This window comes from Phaenicophaeus curvirostris, chromosome 1 (assembly GCF_032191515.1).
Source record: "Phaenicophaeus curvirostris isolate KB17595 chromosome 1, BPBGC_Pcur_1.0, whole genome shotgun sequence".
NCBI lineage: Eukaryota > Metazoa > Chordata > Aves > Cuculiformes > Cuculidae > Phaenicophaeus > Phaenicophaeus curvirostris.
Window position 1 is genome coordinate 89,695,507 of NC_091392.1, and position 17,081 is coordinate 89,712,587.

At 40.0% G+C, this 17,081-nt stretch overlaps 2 protein-coding genes across 2 annotated transcripts in view; one reads left to right on the forward strand and one right to left on the reverse strand.

Annotated features, from left to right (window-relative positions):
• The window catches only part of LOC138726254 (apovitellenin-1), a 187,945-nt gene that overhangs the window by 56,132 nt on the left and 114,732 nt on the right, over positions 1-17,081 (reverse strand). The gene's annotated exons all lie outside the window — the stretch shown is intronic.
• The window catches only part of CFAP44 (cilia and flagella associated protein 44), a 48,409-nt gene that overhangs the window by 29,852 nt on the left and 1,476 nt on the right, over positions 1-17,081 (forward strand). Inside the window, 14 exon segments of the mRNA XM_069851951.1 lie at positions 914-969; positions 1,385-1,547; positions 1,880-2,010; positions 2,957-3,147; positions 3,574-3,739; positions 5,401-5,578; positions 7,451-7,954; positions 9,356-9,559; positions 9,981-10,176; positions 11,273-11,383; positions 13,145-13,275; positions 14,402-14,518; positions 15,404-15,605; positions 16,301-16,461. Of these exon segments, the coding sequence (XP_069708052.1) occupies positions 914-969; positions 1,385-1,547; positions 1,880-2,010; positions 2,957-3,147; positions 3,574-3,739; positions 5,401-5,578; positions 7,451-7,954; positions 9,356-9,559; positions 9,981-10,176; positions 11,273-11,383; positions 13,145-13,275; positions 14,402-14,518; positions 15,404-15,605; positions 16,301-16,461 (2,511 nt within the window).

Genomic DNA, 17,081 nt, shown 5'->3' on the forward strand with positions numbered 1-17,081 from the left:
GAATGATTAGTACCTCTGATATCAGAGCCTTGCTAGCTCTAGTATCGCAAGCAGCAATTAATACACAATTATATAGTATATATACAGTTTTATCATCTTGAGTACATAAGTAGCTCTATATAAAGATCTGTATGATCGATTTCTATTGTTCAGGCTAGCAACGTTGCTTAATGATCATCCTGGTGGAGTTTTTCCCTTATGAAAGTATATCTTCATTAAGTATCTATTCTAGTTTTAAGTCATGTGCAGGACTTTAAAAATTCAGTCTTCATTAAACTTAATGAGATTCTTAGAGAGTCAAATACAAATCCTCTGAAACTAATTGAGCTAAATTACAGATCAATTTAGTATGACTGTATTCACTGTAGGGGGATAGCCCCCCTCTTTTTTTAGAGCACAATTGCCTAGGGAAATGAGGCTTGTGCGACTGCAGTGTCCATCCATCTGTCATTCTTCACAGCTAATAATTGTGAACCCATTATGCAGTCAGCAGAAGCAAACCAGATGAATTACACATGTAACTTGGAATTAGCTCAGGATATGTTGTCTCTTGTCAACCTGGCAGTGAGAGGAGGTGAGAGAATTGGGTTTAGGGGGTAGAAAAACAAAGATGTTATGCGATAGAGTGAAGTTAGGACACGCAATGATGTAACGGTTAATGTTGATGAGTAGGATATGAATTTGTGTTATCTGTCCTAAGAACTTTCATTAGTTCTTTCATGTGTAAACCAGCTGAATTGCTTTTGTTCATTAAAATCTGATATTTAAGGCCTGTATAGCAATATTGATTATGCAAGTTTCATCTGGTTTTGTGAGAGGCAATGGGAGCTCTGTCTTAACATTTGTAAAAGCTTTATAATCTGTTGAAATTATAATTACTTGTTTAAAGGGTAATGCAACATTTTTATTCCAGAGTGGTCTTGAGAAGGAAAAAGCTACTGAAGACATTGAGGATCCCAATGCCTACAAGTAAGAGATGCTTGGATAATTATGAAAGTGTTCAAGTGTTAGTAGCTTTTTCTTCATATGACAAATTTCTTTTTGCCTCCTAAGAGGGGGGAAAAGTTTATCACTCTGAATTTGGGTAGTTTGCTTGTTACTCACAAAGTTTTTTCAGCCTTTTTCTCCATTTTATCTGCTTTTCCATGATGGTAATTCAAATACAGTACTCTGAGACTTACTTAACTTCAGAATATAGAGACAACAAAAGGTCAAGATCAAAGCCACTGTATAAATATACAGGAAGATGATTCCTTTCTACCTTTGGAGCCATTTTGTTCACTGGGAGTTTAAGGTCGTCTAGGAAATCTAAAAGGGTGCATAACCTGTAATCCTTCCTCTCTTCTGTTGTGATAACACCATTTCCTTCTTTGTGCATTTTCAGCATTGAGGAGGTCAAGCAGAAAACAGAGTATGAAAGGATAATGAAGGAAGCTGAAAGAAAAAAGGCCAAGAAAAGAGAGGAGTTAAGTGCACTAAGGCATGAATTTCTTTTACTTCTGCAAAAGAATCAGGAGTTGCCCAAACACATGCAGCTGCACAGAGAAGTACGTCTGTTTTTTATAAGGGTCATTTACCTTTAGAAGCACTTTTTCAAAAATGCTGCTGCCTAACATGTTGTGGCCAAAGATGTCCAAACTTTTGGACTGAGGTGGTTCTATGAATATATCATTTGCTGGGACTTCTGAATCACAGCTGATGATTTGTGCAATTTGAGAAGCATGTGGGAAAAATGTGGTTCTCTATAATGATCTGAAGATCTCCTCTAATAAAGGATTGTGTTGATGTGGATGGAACTCTTGCTGCTGGGCAAAAAAAAAAAATTACCAAAACTTAGAAGCAGAAATAATGTGATGTTGGGTTTTCTGTCTTTCTGCAGCAGTTTGAGATGGACCGTAGAATCTTTGAGGAACTGGATAGGCAAACAGCACAGAGGATCCAATTAGTACAAAAAGAGATGGCGTGGGAGCGTGAGAAACACTTACTTGGACTGCAGAAACTACAAAAACTGTAAGTGTCACTCTTCTTCTACTTCTCCCTCTGACTTTGCATTGGAGGTTATAATACATAAAGCAGTACCTGCGACAAGGAAAAAGAATATGATTTTTTCCCTCATATAATCAATATCTCTTTTGTTCTGTTATGATTCTTTCTTCTATTTTACTTGGAACATACACAAGAGTATATACACTGATATTTAGGCATACTACTTTTGAATCTTTGGTAAAAGTTCAGATATGCAAATCAATGAAGAAGCGTCATTCTGATTCACTTCTGTATGAAGAAATCAGGAGGCAAAGACTAAATTTGTCTGGGCTTTTGCCCAGTTCAGTAAGAACTAAGAGCTCTTACTGGAACTTTGAAGAACAATTTATGAAATTAGTCCCTGTTTTTGAGCATGTTGCATGTCTTTCAGATATTTTAGTGTCATTGTTAACACAATGTTCCCTTATATAATTTAAAGTTATGAAATTAACTTTCTGAAGAACACAAGTTTAAGTGCAAGGCGTATTTTGGGATATTTTTTTTGTAAATCTAAGTATAAAGCAAAAGGTGAATTCCTAAAAAAAAAGACATAATAAAACAAAACACAATAGCAAAAACATTGTAGGCACACAGAGTGTGACTGGGAAAAGGTCTTGAATTAATATGGTTTTTATGAGTCCTTAATAGAAGATGAAGGATGTTCTTATGAAGAATTTGGTGTATGTTTCAATTTTGGGAGAGGTGTTAGTATCTCCATTCCTAGATTGGAGCATCTCCATTCCTAGATTCAATAAAAGTCAATAGGCAGTGTCAGATGTACTCACACTATTGCTTGCTGACTTCTGAATTTACACATAACTATTGTATGTGCAGTAACTAAACTACTTTATCCATGTCCTATTTTAGTCAAAGAAAAATGTTAAGTTGCGCCTGCTGACATCAGACAATTTTGTCAAATTTGGCTTTTCAGATTTCGGGATTCGCTGGAATTTGACACTGTTGTTGTTCGTGCTATTCAAAGCAATCATCAGATTTCTACCTACAGACTTCTAGCAATATCTGAGAAATGCTATCAAGATAAGGAACTTCCATCATGGAAAAGGGCAGTACTTAAACAGTCATGGAAACAAGCAGAAAAAAAGATCGTCAGAGGGACAAGCTGTATGTATACAACCTATAATGACCATTTAAATCTTATCCATAATATGGTTTCTGTCTTTCTTCTCAGATTGCTTCCCTGAGTCCAAGCTAAAGAAATTATAAGATGAAGAAATTATAAAGTTATAGGTATAGGTAAAGAAATATAACTGGGATATATCTTTTTTTTAGTAGTACCTACGTACACAGTAACACATACATATAGTTTTTATGTTTTGGTCAATGTTAGCAATTGTCTGTCAACCCTGTGGATAGAATGCGACTAAGAGTCAAGTTGAAGAATCCAAATATGTTCAAAACATCCACTGCAGTGGAACTATATTCGTCCACATCAGCTCTACAGGAGCCGTCCCAGGGGATTTCTACTAGTTGTGCCTGCTCTTGTGCTGCATGGGATTTACGTCTTCACCTCGTTATTTTTACATCCAGATGCTAAAATTTTTGATGGTGAGGATGAAAAGCTGAAGACATCAGAGGTCCATAAGCAGACTATACATTATATAGAAAGAAAACATGAGAAAATCAGAAGAATTGTTGAGAAATTTGACGAAGAAAAAGCTAAGATCATGAAGAGGAAGGCAGAGTGGGATGAATTGTGAGTCTTGAATTGAAATCTTTGCCCCTTTAGTTCTGCTTCTTGTCTGAAGTCAAGTAATGTTATTAAGCTGTTGTATGGCTCTATAATCTCTCTGCCTAGTTTTTTATAGTCCTATCACAGTTTAGCCCCAACACAGCTAATTTCAGCATCTAAAATTGTGCAGTTGGACTACCAAATCCCTGCCCCCTCACTGCCAGAGATAGGGGAAAGGAAAAGAAGAGGAAAAAGACTTGCAGTTTGGAAACTAGAACTACAGCTTTAATGAAATTATAATAATAATAGTGATGATGAAAAGAATTAGAAAGCAATAAAATACATACAAATGACATAATGCCCCCACCCCTCAATGACTATACATCACCAAAAATACCACAGAGCAGACATGAGGGAATGGATTCCCAGTTAGGAGGGAGCTGAGCTCAGGAACTGGGTTCAGAAAAGCATGGATCAGGAGCAACCAGACAGATGAGGTCATCACTGGATTTCACCCGTCACAGAAGAGGGGCTAGACACATGTGATCTCTCAGTTTTATACCAAGTATGACATATATGAGATGGAATACTCCGTTGGTCAGTTTAAGGTCACCTGTCCTGTCTGCCCCTCCTTGCAGGTGCGGCTCTTTTTTGCCAGCTCAAGGGTGGCCTTGGTTACTGGAGGAATAAGTACAAACATTGGTCCTTTTGCATACCAGTGCCCTGTGCTATCACTTCCAGGGAGAATAATGAAAATCATGCAGTTTGCTTTCAGAAAATGAAGTTACATGAAGTGACTGAATTAGAGTCAGAAGCTGATCCTACTTTAACTCAAACCACAACAATTCCTAATGCTTGTAGTTAAAACAGATGAACTTTCGCGTATCTCTGAGTCCCAAGAGAGCATTAAAATCTTTCAGTTAGTATCTGTGGTTCTTCTAAAAGATTAGAAAACTTGAATTCAGCTAGGTCACTGCATCTTCAGCTAAGGAGTGAAAAGGCATCTGAATTGATCATGGCCGAAGGATGCCGAATGATAGACAATTACAGTCAACTCTCAGTTAAGCCTACCAGCACTACATAGAGCAGATGCTGGAACAGCTGGGTTAGGTTGGTTTTGCTAGCATCATGGCCATTATGTTAGTGTTGGTGATATGCCTTCATGATCCATGTTTATCCTGAGAGTCAAGGAAGGGGGACAAGACATCTTTGAAAGCTTATTGAACTACAAGAGTTCTTCGGTAGGAGATGAATGACAGGGAATGGGACCAATGTAGAGTTAGAGTACAAGGCTTTTGGAGGTGATTAAGTGTTTAATACTATGGAGTAGGATCAGGTATTCTGTGCTGCAGGCTGGTGGAGTGTTGACACACAGCTCCCTGAGGCTGAGAAGAGCATGTATTCGAATAACCCAGAACTCAGCGCAAGTGCAGAGGCTTAACCTGTCCTGGGGCAGACCTGTTTTAAGAGTTTCTTGGCTGGGGGTGGGTAATCAGTGTTTTTTGTTCAAATGTGCAAGGATATTCTATTCAAAGCAGCCATTAGTTTTGGAAAGAGGAGTGTGATTCTTGATCCCTAGCTCACCTCCCCAGCCTTGCTGCAGAAATCAGAAGGTATGAAATGACTGTGTTTGTTCATCTGTGTACTTTCTGTCTTAAAGTTCAGCTTTGCTTTGTACCTACCAGATACCAGAGCAAACCTACTGACGACTATGAGAATCCCAAGGATGCTGAGGACATCAGAGAAGCACAGGAAAATATGGGATGTTATGAGCTGAAGGCTGCCACTAACTACAGAGTCCCTGAACACAAACAGATGGACACTGCAAAAATGATGATGCAGCTTTCATCCCTGGAAGTGCTGGTATGTAAATAGATTCATTTATATGTCTATTTCCCCCTTTTAGGGGGAGGAAGGATAGTGTATTAGTCACTAAATACATTTTTTTTAAAGGAAACCAAAGTGGATGTGGGAAAAGGCCTTGAAGGATAGACTGTGTTGAGTCAGCTTTAGATACAAATCAACCTTTCTCTTGTGAACCGTTAGTGCTTTACCAAACTCAAACCTGGATGAATCCAGGATAACTCTAAGCTGGCTCTTTTTAAACAAGAAAGAATTTACCTTTCCTAGTACGTCAGCAGGAACATCTGTCTTTTAATTCTTACAAAAATTTTATCATCTAGTGACTGGCGTGCTTTCCTTTTAACACTAAGCTAAACAATCCCTGCCATGAAATACCTTTACAAAAACAGGGATGTGAGCAAGGGCAAGTGTTTCCAGGGTGGCCTCTCCATATCTGCATTTTGGCAATCACCGCTTCTGGGTACAAAACACTGGGATCTTCCTGAGCAACCACGTCTTTTGGAGCCACCTTTCTGTGCTAGGGCTCCTACAGCAGGTCTATGACAAATCTTCACAGCTCTCTGTGGCCAACTCTGTGTGGGACACCTCTACTTGCCAGCTCTCTGCGAGGATAAGTCTCTGTGGGGAGCTCCAAGCGTCTGGCAGCAAGAGGTCCAACAGATGCCACCAGTCCTCCCCTCCCCAGTGCATGCCAAGCTCTGCAAAGCCCTTGAACTTTGGTAGGGGCTCTTACTAGGTGCTCAGGGCTCCCTATGGAGAGTTGTCCTACAGAGAGTTGGCCACGATGGAGAGTTGGGCTCAGGGAGTTATTTCTCTCCATTGTACAGTTACCACGTGTCTTTTAACCACAAAGACATGAGAAGCTGCAATGTTGTGTATTTATCTTTGTTGCTTTCTTTGTGACTTCTTTCCCATCCTTCTTCTCATGGGAGCTGTTTTTCATTTTATTGGGCAGGAATGCAAAACAGCGACACATTTCTTTAGCTAAAAGAACAATGAAGAAATATATCGATTAAACTAGGAACTGCCCAGTTGCTTTTTGTTAGGAAGACTTATTTCTTGCCCTGCATACTGACAGAAGAGCCTCTGTATGGTTTATCTTTGTTTGATGAAGTGTAAGTTATACTCCCAGTGACTCAGTCTTCTCCTTATGAACCAGTTTCCTAATCTCAGGCACCCTCTAGGCTGGGTCGTTTTGAGAGCAGGCTGTAAGCATTACAGAAGCAATGCTGCAGTCTCAGGAGATTTGTTGGATAATTTAATCTCGTGCTTGGGATCCAGTACTTCATTGTGGTGCTGGTGTTACCAGAATGCCAGTGATTAACCTAACTCAGGATAAGACAAGAGAAAGGGAATAGTTCTTGTTGCAAATTTCAGGTTTATGCAGATGAAGAATTCCACTTACTTTAGGTGGTTGGTGTAAAGAGTTTTTTTCTATATGCCTCAAAGTAGGGCCATATACCAAAGCTGAGATACTCTCTCTTTTTAATGAGACATGGCCCAAAGATCTAGTGCTTTAAACTCCACAGCTTATTTTCCTGCCCTCCTTTCTGCATTTTGTCAGCATCTCATATCAAGAAACTCACAACCAAGTCAGGAACTGAGAGAATGGGGCAACCTTGTTTCCCTTCTTACACTTTTGCTACTTCCTTTGAAGGAGAGGAGAAAAGGTAGCTCCAAAGATTTTAAAACCACAGACTGGAAGTCAGCTATTTAAAAATGCTAATGTGTGGAGATGGTACAGAAAAGAAAGCTAGTAGGGGAAGAAGGAAAGGCAATATGACAAGCTTCTTAACCGTTATTTGTGTTGGGGAAGACTACATACTGTGTAAGTATTCCTAGGTAATCCTACTAAAATATTTTCCTTTGCAGATCCATAAGAAGAAAGTGGATATGAACAAAGAAATCTTGTCTTTGCGGGATCTGAAGGTTTCTATTATTGATGAAATCAAAAGTTTAGCGCAAGAATTGAAATCTATACAGGCAACCTTGGATTTATCAGAACGTCTTCCCCTTCCCCTGATCCCTCAGTTACACCCAGATGAAGTTCCAGAAAAAAAATTTGAATGTGATAGTGGTGTCCTCCTGAAGTTCAAAGAGGAGCAGGAGGCCAAGGCAAAGCTCCAGGAACAATTGGAAGGGTCTCCCTCATCTTCTGCATTTAGGCATGGGTTTCTTCACGCTCCTTCCATTAAACAGATGGAATCCAGGGAATCGGCTACAGGTGTATGCCTGATGAAAACAGCATCATCTATGGTCACAGAGCAACAAAAGGTTTTTGAGATAGAGAAGGCAGAACCAACAGAAATGGAACTGGAAATTTTACAGAAGGAGAAGATTAAAAACCTATACTTGCAGGAGACCTTGATTAAAAAGGTAGGAAACCAAAAATTATTATTTTCAGATTGAACAATCCCACTGCCTCAGAAATAAAACCGAAATCCCTGCCTTTTGTCTCAGGGTTACAGCCACTCTTGCCTTTCCAAAGTTCTGGAAGATGCTATCAGATACAAACTTACACTGTAAATCATTATAAATCTCTAACTGTTACCTGTGTGCTGACTATCACTTGAAAAACAGATCTTAAATTTCTTACTGATTGTTCTATAGAACCCTGAGCTTAGTTGTCAAAAAAAGACAAGAAAATTTTAGAAATTACTTGAAAAACAAAGGGGAAAAATAGTAGAATTACTACAACTTAGTAGTTTCATGATATTCTCAGCTCTTTTAATAATGTAGCCCTGACATTTTGATCTTAAAAAATGGTTTTGTAAAATTAGAAAAGATAGAAAAGAGAGTAACCAAAATGCTTAATCATGGAAAACCTTCTTTAAAATGCACGTATAAATGGATAAAGCATCTTTGGCTTGGAAAAGGAGCAGCTGAAGGAGTTGTAGCAGAGGTGATAAAATTAAGAATAGCATGGAAAATGAGAGTGGGAATCATCTCTTAAAAGAAGGAGAGATGTCAAATGAAATAGTCATGTAGAAAGCTTGAAACATGCAAATGGAAATGGTTTTCCCACCCCACAGTAACTGGGCTTTGGAACTCCATGTTAGGATGTGGCTGAAGCTGCACTTTGAAAAGGCCTGGAAGAAAAATCCATTCAAACATATGACTTCAAGCTCAGGATGTCCCTAAGCCAGAGCTTAGGAGGGTGCAGAGAGGAGCATACCAGAGGTGTGCCACGTGTTCACTTCTTTGCTCCATTTCTTATATTTTTTTTCTCTAACTTCTGCTATTGGCCATTGACTCTTTGGCCTACCCCATTACAGACACCTTTGTGTTTGTGTGTGTGAAGGTTTTGAGAGAATCATCAAATGCTGCTGTGATCATCACATATGTATAAATTAAGGTTGGCAGCTGCTAGTACTGATTTAACTCTAAATGTCTAAGGGAAGAGCTGGCAGGTATCCCAAAAGAAGTCTGTCAAGGCAGAAGGTGTATTTATTGCTACATCTGAGATGGTTACATAAACTACTTCAGGCTACTGTAAAATGTTCTCTGAAGAGGAAAATACTTGTGGGGTGGAATGGGATGCAGTGAAACATTCCTGTGAAGCCATGGGGATTCTTTTACTATTTGTGCTGAGAAGGAAGACACATTTGGGGTTAACTTTGTCTTTCTAAGCGCTTCAGTAATCTGTAGTAAATAGCATGGGCAAATTGTTGATTCACCTGAGACACTTCTTCGCTTCTGCTCTTATCTCTAGCTTTACATGTTTAGCTCCACTCCTACTACTTTCCCTGTTACTTGTTTGCCTCTCGTATGCTCCAGATCAACTCACTGGTGATCAACTTTGATGCTGAACTTCGCTTTCTCCGGCACAAGAAACTGAAGCTGGATGTGGAGATGAAAATTGCTGACCTGCGCTACATCACGTGGTATGAAGAGCTGCTTATCCTGAAGAAACTTGAGACACGTGAGAACCTTCTCCACGAGCGTGTTAACACCCTCATCAGTGAGCAGGAGGCTGTGCAAGTAAGCAGGCCATGTGCCTCTGGATTTAACAGTACCACTAATGCATGGCTTGAAACAAAAGCAAGCTGTAAAGTAAATGGTGGCATCTCTTTGCTTTGTTCTAGCACTGATCCAGCGTCTAGTGCTAAATTTTGGAAAACAAACTCTTGGTGATCAACCTAGAATGGTTGTTTATAATTTCCAATAGTTCTTATTCTCATAGTCTTAGCAGCTGTATTTTCATAGATACTTAATGATGTGGAATTGGTGACAAATCATATACCTAAATTTAAGAACATACTTCTAGGTTTTACTTGATTGAAGCACAGATTTTGTACAGAGAAAGTCAAGTTTTACATTTGCATATCTTCACAGGTATATCCTATATATACACATAAGCAGGTATTACTTTTTAACTGAAGTAGGTTTTCTGTTTGTTTAGTCAAAATTGAACAGCTACCTTGCACAGATAGAGGACAGAAAGTGTGAGATTGTAAAGCTCCAGGAATGCAAGAAAGCTCTTTATGCCAACTTCCAAGCATCCCTTGGAGAAAACAATGAGTTTGCTGATTTTCTGACCAAGGTTCTTAAGAAGAAAATCAACTGCATGGGGAAAAAAAAAGTTGAAATACAAGAAGGTAGGAGATGTGGTTCTTTTTGCCTGGAATTGTTATGCGTACATCCGTGTGGACAAGTAAATGCAACCTGACTTAGCGGGAGATGTCCCTGCCCATGGCACAGGAGCTGGAACTGGATCATTTTTACGATCACTTCCCACCCAAACTGTTCTATGATTCTATGAAATGCCTCTCAGTCTAGCTGGAGCCCTGGGTACGTGCAGCACTGAACTCAGTACAAAAAACCATAGATCAGCCTTACCCAGATTTGTTTCTGTGCCAACCCATGTTCTGCAGCAGCCATTTTGCATTATAGCAAGTGTGTAATTTGGTTTCCAACCTAGCTACATTAGGTCTGATGACAGCTCCTGCAATTTACTTCCTGTAAGTCAATATAGAGGACTGATAATTGTAATGAAGAAGGCACAAAGCTTTAAATAGCTGCTTCCTCTGCTGTACCAATGGGAGCTACGGATAAGTGATTAGTCTGCCACATTCATGACATTCTCCTTTAATCTGTCCATTGATTAATGAGAGATCATAGACCTAATCTGCGATCGCCTATTAATCACAGGACTAAACATATTATGAAAGAATTTCATTTATCTTAACAACTTGGTTTTAAACTGGTAAGGCCGGAAAGTCTTACCAACCTAAAATACTTGTGCTCTCTGACCTGATTTTGATTTCAAATGGGGCATGATTAGCAAAAAGTGCAGACAACACTGATGCTTTTGTGACAGTTTTGTGCCTCTGTGTGTATTGCTTGGTTAATTAATCTCTGTTTAGCGTAGTAAATGTGCAAGATTTAAATTCCTAGCATATATACCAGAGAGGAAACATTGCTGAAGGAAGTTCTCAAAATACACCTGTGTCTGTATTTGGCACTACTAGGTGGTCTCTTTCCCCGAGTTCATTATTTTAGGTATTTTTTTCCCCTTTTTTTCCTGTCAATTTATGAAATCAATGCAATAGGCACAAAGTACCTGGATCCATATGTTACCAGGGTGATCCTTTGTGGATTTTTGGGGTTGTGTTCACCTGTACTTCGCAGTAATGCACAACTAGTGGGTCTGAGGGTGTTCTGCAAGCCAGCTGTGCTCTCCTTTTCTTCCAGATGAAGAAGATGAGAATGAAGAGGAAGATGATGAAGAGTCCAGCCTGGGGACTAATGAAGAAAATATGGAATCTGAAGATGAAGACTTTGATGACTCTATTTGCCCAAACAGTACCTAAGCCTTCATTCCTTGAGTTGACTACTTGTTCAGCTTTAGGGGCATTATTGTGTATTTGGAAAGAATACACAGAATTTTTCATTATTCACTGCATATTAATGCTATAAGGGCTAGAATGTGTGTACACCTCCTGAGCGCAGCATTTCTCCCCAGGAAATCTCAGTGAAGACAATGAAACTGCTGGTGGTATACAGTACCCTAATTAAACATTTGGAAAAATCAGACTTTTAGCTAAGCACTAAGACTTAATTAGTTTGGTAAAGAACCATTCACCATCTCACAGCTGTTTTCTGGGGAGAAAAGGCCTCCTTTCAGGATCGGTGCTGGAGCGAGGCTGTAGTTCCTCTGTTAACCTGCTGCCTGGTCTGGTGGAATCCCTGTTCAGGGAAGTTCTGAGGGAACCCAACCGTGGTGTTAAATTAGGCTCTTTGTTGCCATCTCGTGGATTTCTGCAGCAATTGCCTGTTGCTGGGCTATTCTCTTAAGGGTTATCCGAACAGATAACAAAATCCTCTTCACTCATTAATTCAACAAAAGCAAGCAACTTCTCCCGCCTTCTGTTTTGTGCAAGTTTATCTCCTTTAGGGTGTTCATTTTTAAAAGAATCTTACAGTTATATGTCAATGACCAGGTAAAAACATTGCTTTATTTTCACTTAGAAATTACCAACAAATTACTGTATCATATTTTTTAAAATTGGTTTTTAACATCATTTCCAGAAATTGATTTTTTTTAACTCCTCATTCATCTCCTTTTTGTCTTTTTCTTTTTTTTTTTTTTAATGAAATGTTGGGAAGAAATTAAGGTTTTTACTTTTTAGTTAAAAATTCCAAATTACTAATTTAATAAGGAAATTACATGTTGGTTTAGCATCTTCATATTTGTCTCTTTGTGTATCATCTAGTTTGCCTTTATTGGAATCTTTTTTTTCTATTAAGCCCGCTGATTTGGGCGTAGTTATGCCCTTTATTATTATGACTGAATTCACTGTGTTAGATAGAAACTGACAGATCTCCCTTACCAAGAAACAAATGGAACAGGTCCTATGAACCACAGCATTTTTTACAACTAGAGCTATAAATGATCCCTACAGCGAGTTCATCGTTTGTAGTGAAGGTTGTTATGGATAAACAATTATGTGTTTGCATAATTGAAGATTATACAGTAATGTGTTTTAATTACTGGGCCTACATTACTTAATGGCTTTAAAATGGAAAAGGGAAGATTTAGATTAGACATTAAGAAGGAATTCTTCACGCTGAGGGTGGTGAGGCCCTGGCACAGGTTGCCCAGAGAAGTCGTGGCTGCCCCATCCCTGGGAGTGTTCCAGGCCAGGCTGGATGGGGCTTTGAGCAGCCTGATCCAGTGGGAGGTGTCCCTGCCCATGGCAGGGGGGCTGGAACTGGATGATCTTTGAGGTCCCTACCAACCCAAACCCATTCTATGGTTCTGTACTTACAAAAGCTGACTTTTGAGCACTTGGCTTTAGTATTGGCTTTAATGCATTTAGTCTTACTTCTGGAAACAAACTGTCTTGACTGAATATAAAGAAAAAAAGATCCATCCAAGACATTCAGCCCCTCATGGAGGAATGTGGCCCATGTGGTTTATGTTTGAGAAACCTCTAGGGAACATGGTCGTCTTATGGGGACCGCTGAGCCAGTGGGCACAATAGGAGAATCTACTAGCTCAAGCCTGTAACTATAGTACAGTCCTAATGTAACTAAGCTGATCTTTGACTCCTTCCTTCTCAGACTGCAATGAGGCACTCTTCCACAACACCATCCAGCTCCGGCAGAAGCGGTTGGACATTGAGAAATCCTTAACAGAGGAGAAAAAAGTTGCCGCTAACCTCAGAAAGCAATATAAAGCCTTGGCCAAAGAGGTATTATAGTGTTTACTTCTCACCAAGCATCAGCTGGCTCCATTACAGTGAAAATGTTGTGCTAGTAATTTTGGCTCACATTTTAAAATAAAATCCTAACCCTTTGAGAGGCCTCAGTTTGGGTTGAGATATCTGCAGTAGCACGGAGGCAGCTCAACATGTCAATTGTCCTCCTGAAAAGGGTAAATCAAGGTGGTCTGACCTTAGCTGCTAAAAGGCTAGACACAGATTTTAGGGCCATTTCTTTCCCAGCTATCTGACCATTATCCAGCAGAAACTGGTTTCTCTGGTTCAGATGAAGCAGTGTAGGCTGACCTATCCTCTGTGCCTGTGTACGGGGATGTAGAGGTTAAAGAATACTTATCCTAACACGGAGGTTAAAGTAAATGCATAAAAAATGCTATTCTTTCTTTTTTTTTTTTGGTTTTTTTTTTTTTATTTTGCTCTTTGTCATAGTAATCGCTGAATAAACTCTCTTGGTACAAGTTTTCCTTTTAGCTTTTTTGAGCTCCTGCATTCATCAAGACATTTGATTTATATTAATTCAAAAAATAACTTAATTTGAAGGGTTATCCGGGATAGAGCGAGAGTTTTGCCAAAATAGCATTAGGCAAGTATTGCTTTTATTGTGTCTCAAAAATATTCCATCAAATATGCTTAACTCACAACATTTTCTGTTCAGTTTTTAAAGGCTTTCGTAAGTGCCAGCTGCCACATATTCACCCTGGGGTCTGACATTTGAGGCTGAATTGTTTCTTTCTCATGCAGAATCAATAAGCATTTCCAGGCATAACACAATAAAAAATATCTTGCAGGCTCTGTAAATCTAGAAGTGTTTTAGTCATTAAACAAAGCAGCTGTCTCTTGATACATACAAGGCTTCTCTACTAAGGAGACATTTGTGAGTGTACACATGTACAGAGGTATTCAGGGTAGAACCTTGCTTGAATATGTAGATGAGCCTTGTGTTTGCCTGTGAAATTTGCCTGCCATAGTACGTAAAAGAAAAAAGAGCATTTTTTTTCTATACTTCTTTCCCTTCGGATCAGCAACTCTAACACAGAACCTTGCTGCCTCATTTATTTGAGTAGTACAGGATATTTGTCCACAATCTGTCTTTCTGCAGGCAAAAGAATTGGAAACTAGTCTGAACACCACAGACAGGGAACTGGAGACCTTTCAGTGGGAAAAGCAGCAGAGACTGAACGAGCTGTATGTAGCTGTGCCATTGAAACTCCATCAGGTAATTCAAGATATTGTGCATCTGCAGGTGCAGAATGGCCTATGTACATATAAACAATGGTGTTACTGTTCTTTGGGGCTCTTGTTTCCTGATTCACCATAGGCTCCTGAGAGTGAAATGCGATTAATTCAACTTCATGCTGCTATTTCCTTTAGATTATTTTTTCCTTCTTCTATCTTGGCAGAAAAGGGGTAAGGACAGCAGGTTGGCCCACTGCTGAAATGTGCACAGTCTTCAAGTGTTCTATAGGTTTGGCATGGGATTTTCCTTCAGGTTCATACCAGTCTCCTGAAAAATAAAGCAAACCAAAAAAGCCCTCATACTATTGAAACTAATGGGAATTTTGCCTGATTCAATAATGCTGGATCGGATGCAATGCGTTCATCTACACAGCTGTTTTAGCCACAAGGGTAATAAGTAGAAAATGAAGAGGAAAAGTCAAGACAATACTGTTATTTCCTCTAAACTTAATCTTGTCCTCAGAGAGAGAAGATAGGCCTCTCCTGTTCTGGCTTATACACCTCTGGGGCAAGCCCAGCTCTCTTCATTAAAACATTGGTAATAAAGACAGAAGAATCTAAGACCTGACTATGCAATCTGGCAGCTCCCAGGTAATTCAAAAGTACAGTTAACCGGGAGTCCTTTACCCCCTCTTTGCTCCAGGTGCCATAGGAAGGTTGATAGCTTTGTATGTAGGCAGCCAGCGCAGCTCTAAGTAGTCTTCGAGCTCTGCTGAATGGTAGTGATTCCCTATCGTGAGAGTTGAGCCCCTGTGTGCTATTACCTCACTCATTAGTTCTCTAATGCTCCCACATTTGTTATCTGGAGAGATCACCAGCACCCTGAGTAAGTAAAGTCAGCCTTGCTTATGGCTGTTTCCCACAGGTGGAGAACTTGGTTAATGGGGAGGTGCCCAGTGACTTCTCGCAGGCTTTGGTGTTTACCAAACAGTCCTTAGAGTATCTGCAGAAGAGAGTGGTGGATCTACGCAATGAAAAGGTAATGCAACGAGAGATCTATAAGAAGGCCCAGGAGCACCATAAGCAGCTTGTTCAGGACAAAAAGGAGATGGAGAGAAAGATTCAACGTGAGTAACAGAGACTCTGAACAGCACAGCGTACTAATGCTTACTCTGTCCCCCTCACTGGGTTGTGAGTAACTCACCAGATGTCTGTCTTTACACTCGCCCAGATGTCACAGCTGGTTACTGCAGAAAATAAAACTGCAGAAAGAGCAGATCAAGTGGACTGTTTTGATGAAGTACTGGTAGTTCTCCAGCACTGCAGAGTTAGGCTGTGTGAAACAATTTGGGAACTTAGCATAAGGAGAGTTGACTGAGATGAGACGCTGGAAGTCGGGACACATGATTGCTATTTCTGGCTGTAAACCAGAACTGCTAGGAAAAAGTACTTTTCCCAAAGCTACATAAGCTTTTTTGGCAATTTCCTGCTCTGTGTAACATAAGAAGAATGAAACAAAGCCCTGTTTGAAACACTTTCCCAAGGACCAAACCCAAAGATGTGTCTAGCACCACCAAACCTGCTGAGGCCCTCATAACCTTTGGTGTGGGAGTGGATTACTGGGACTGTCTCAGTGACTGCACAAACAGGGTCATGGGGAAAGGACCATCAATATTCCGTTGTGAGCCCCTGTGGGTTTCTGTGAATTGTTTATTACAGAGCAAATACCAAACAGCTCAGACAAAAAGCTGGAGGTAAAGCAAAAACTTTAATTAACCAATGAAAGACAGTGCTGTCATTTGTGCTGTGCCCTTTCTGCTAGGACTGGAAAAGAAGTGCAAACAACTGATGATGTTGAAGTTTGGCCGTCTGGTTGATTTTGAAGCAGTTCAAGGACACTCTGTTAACATACAGAGGGAAAAGCTGAAAGTGCAAATGATGGAGAAAGAATATGAGCACTCCCAGGAGCTCAAAAAGTGGGAGGTAAGGAACATGAAAAGGAGAAGACATATGTCATGATGATCTGTTAAGGCTTCATTTTCCCAGAGCTGAATAGTTACTCTAAAATCTTTTGTGAAGATGTTCATGTTTGGGTTTTTTTCACTAGTCATTAGAAGACCATAATGTCCAACTCCCTTTTCCCATCACCATTCCTACCTGAGTTGCTGAGACATATCCTATTTTCTCATGGAGGTATTTAGTGATCTTTTTGGTTTACTTTACTGAAGTGCATCCTTCTGCTTCAGTCCCTGTGTGAGGCTCTTGCAGAGTGCTTTCCTTTGGTTTACAGCTGGTGTTTGGCACCTACTGCCTCCTCTCACCTCATTTGATGACTATTGGACTACTACAGGGCAGCCCTGGCTCATGCCTGGCACGTGAAGTCTGATGAGTTCATGTCTCTACCTGGGAGGGTCTAAAGCTCAGCTCATTGTGGTGCAAGCAGGCTGTGCTCTTCTGCTCTTGTTACAGAAGGGCACATACGGAAGTACTATGGACCTAATCAGGTAACTGCGGCAGTGGGCATGTCCCTGCCCATGGCAGGGATGTTGGAACTGGATGATCTTTAAGGTCCCTTCCAATCCAAACCATTCTGTGTTTCTTTG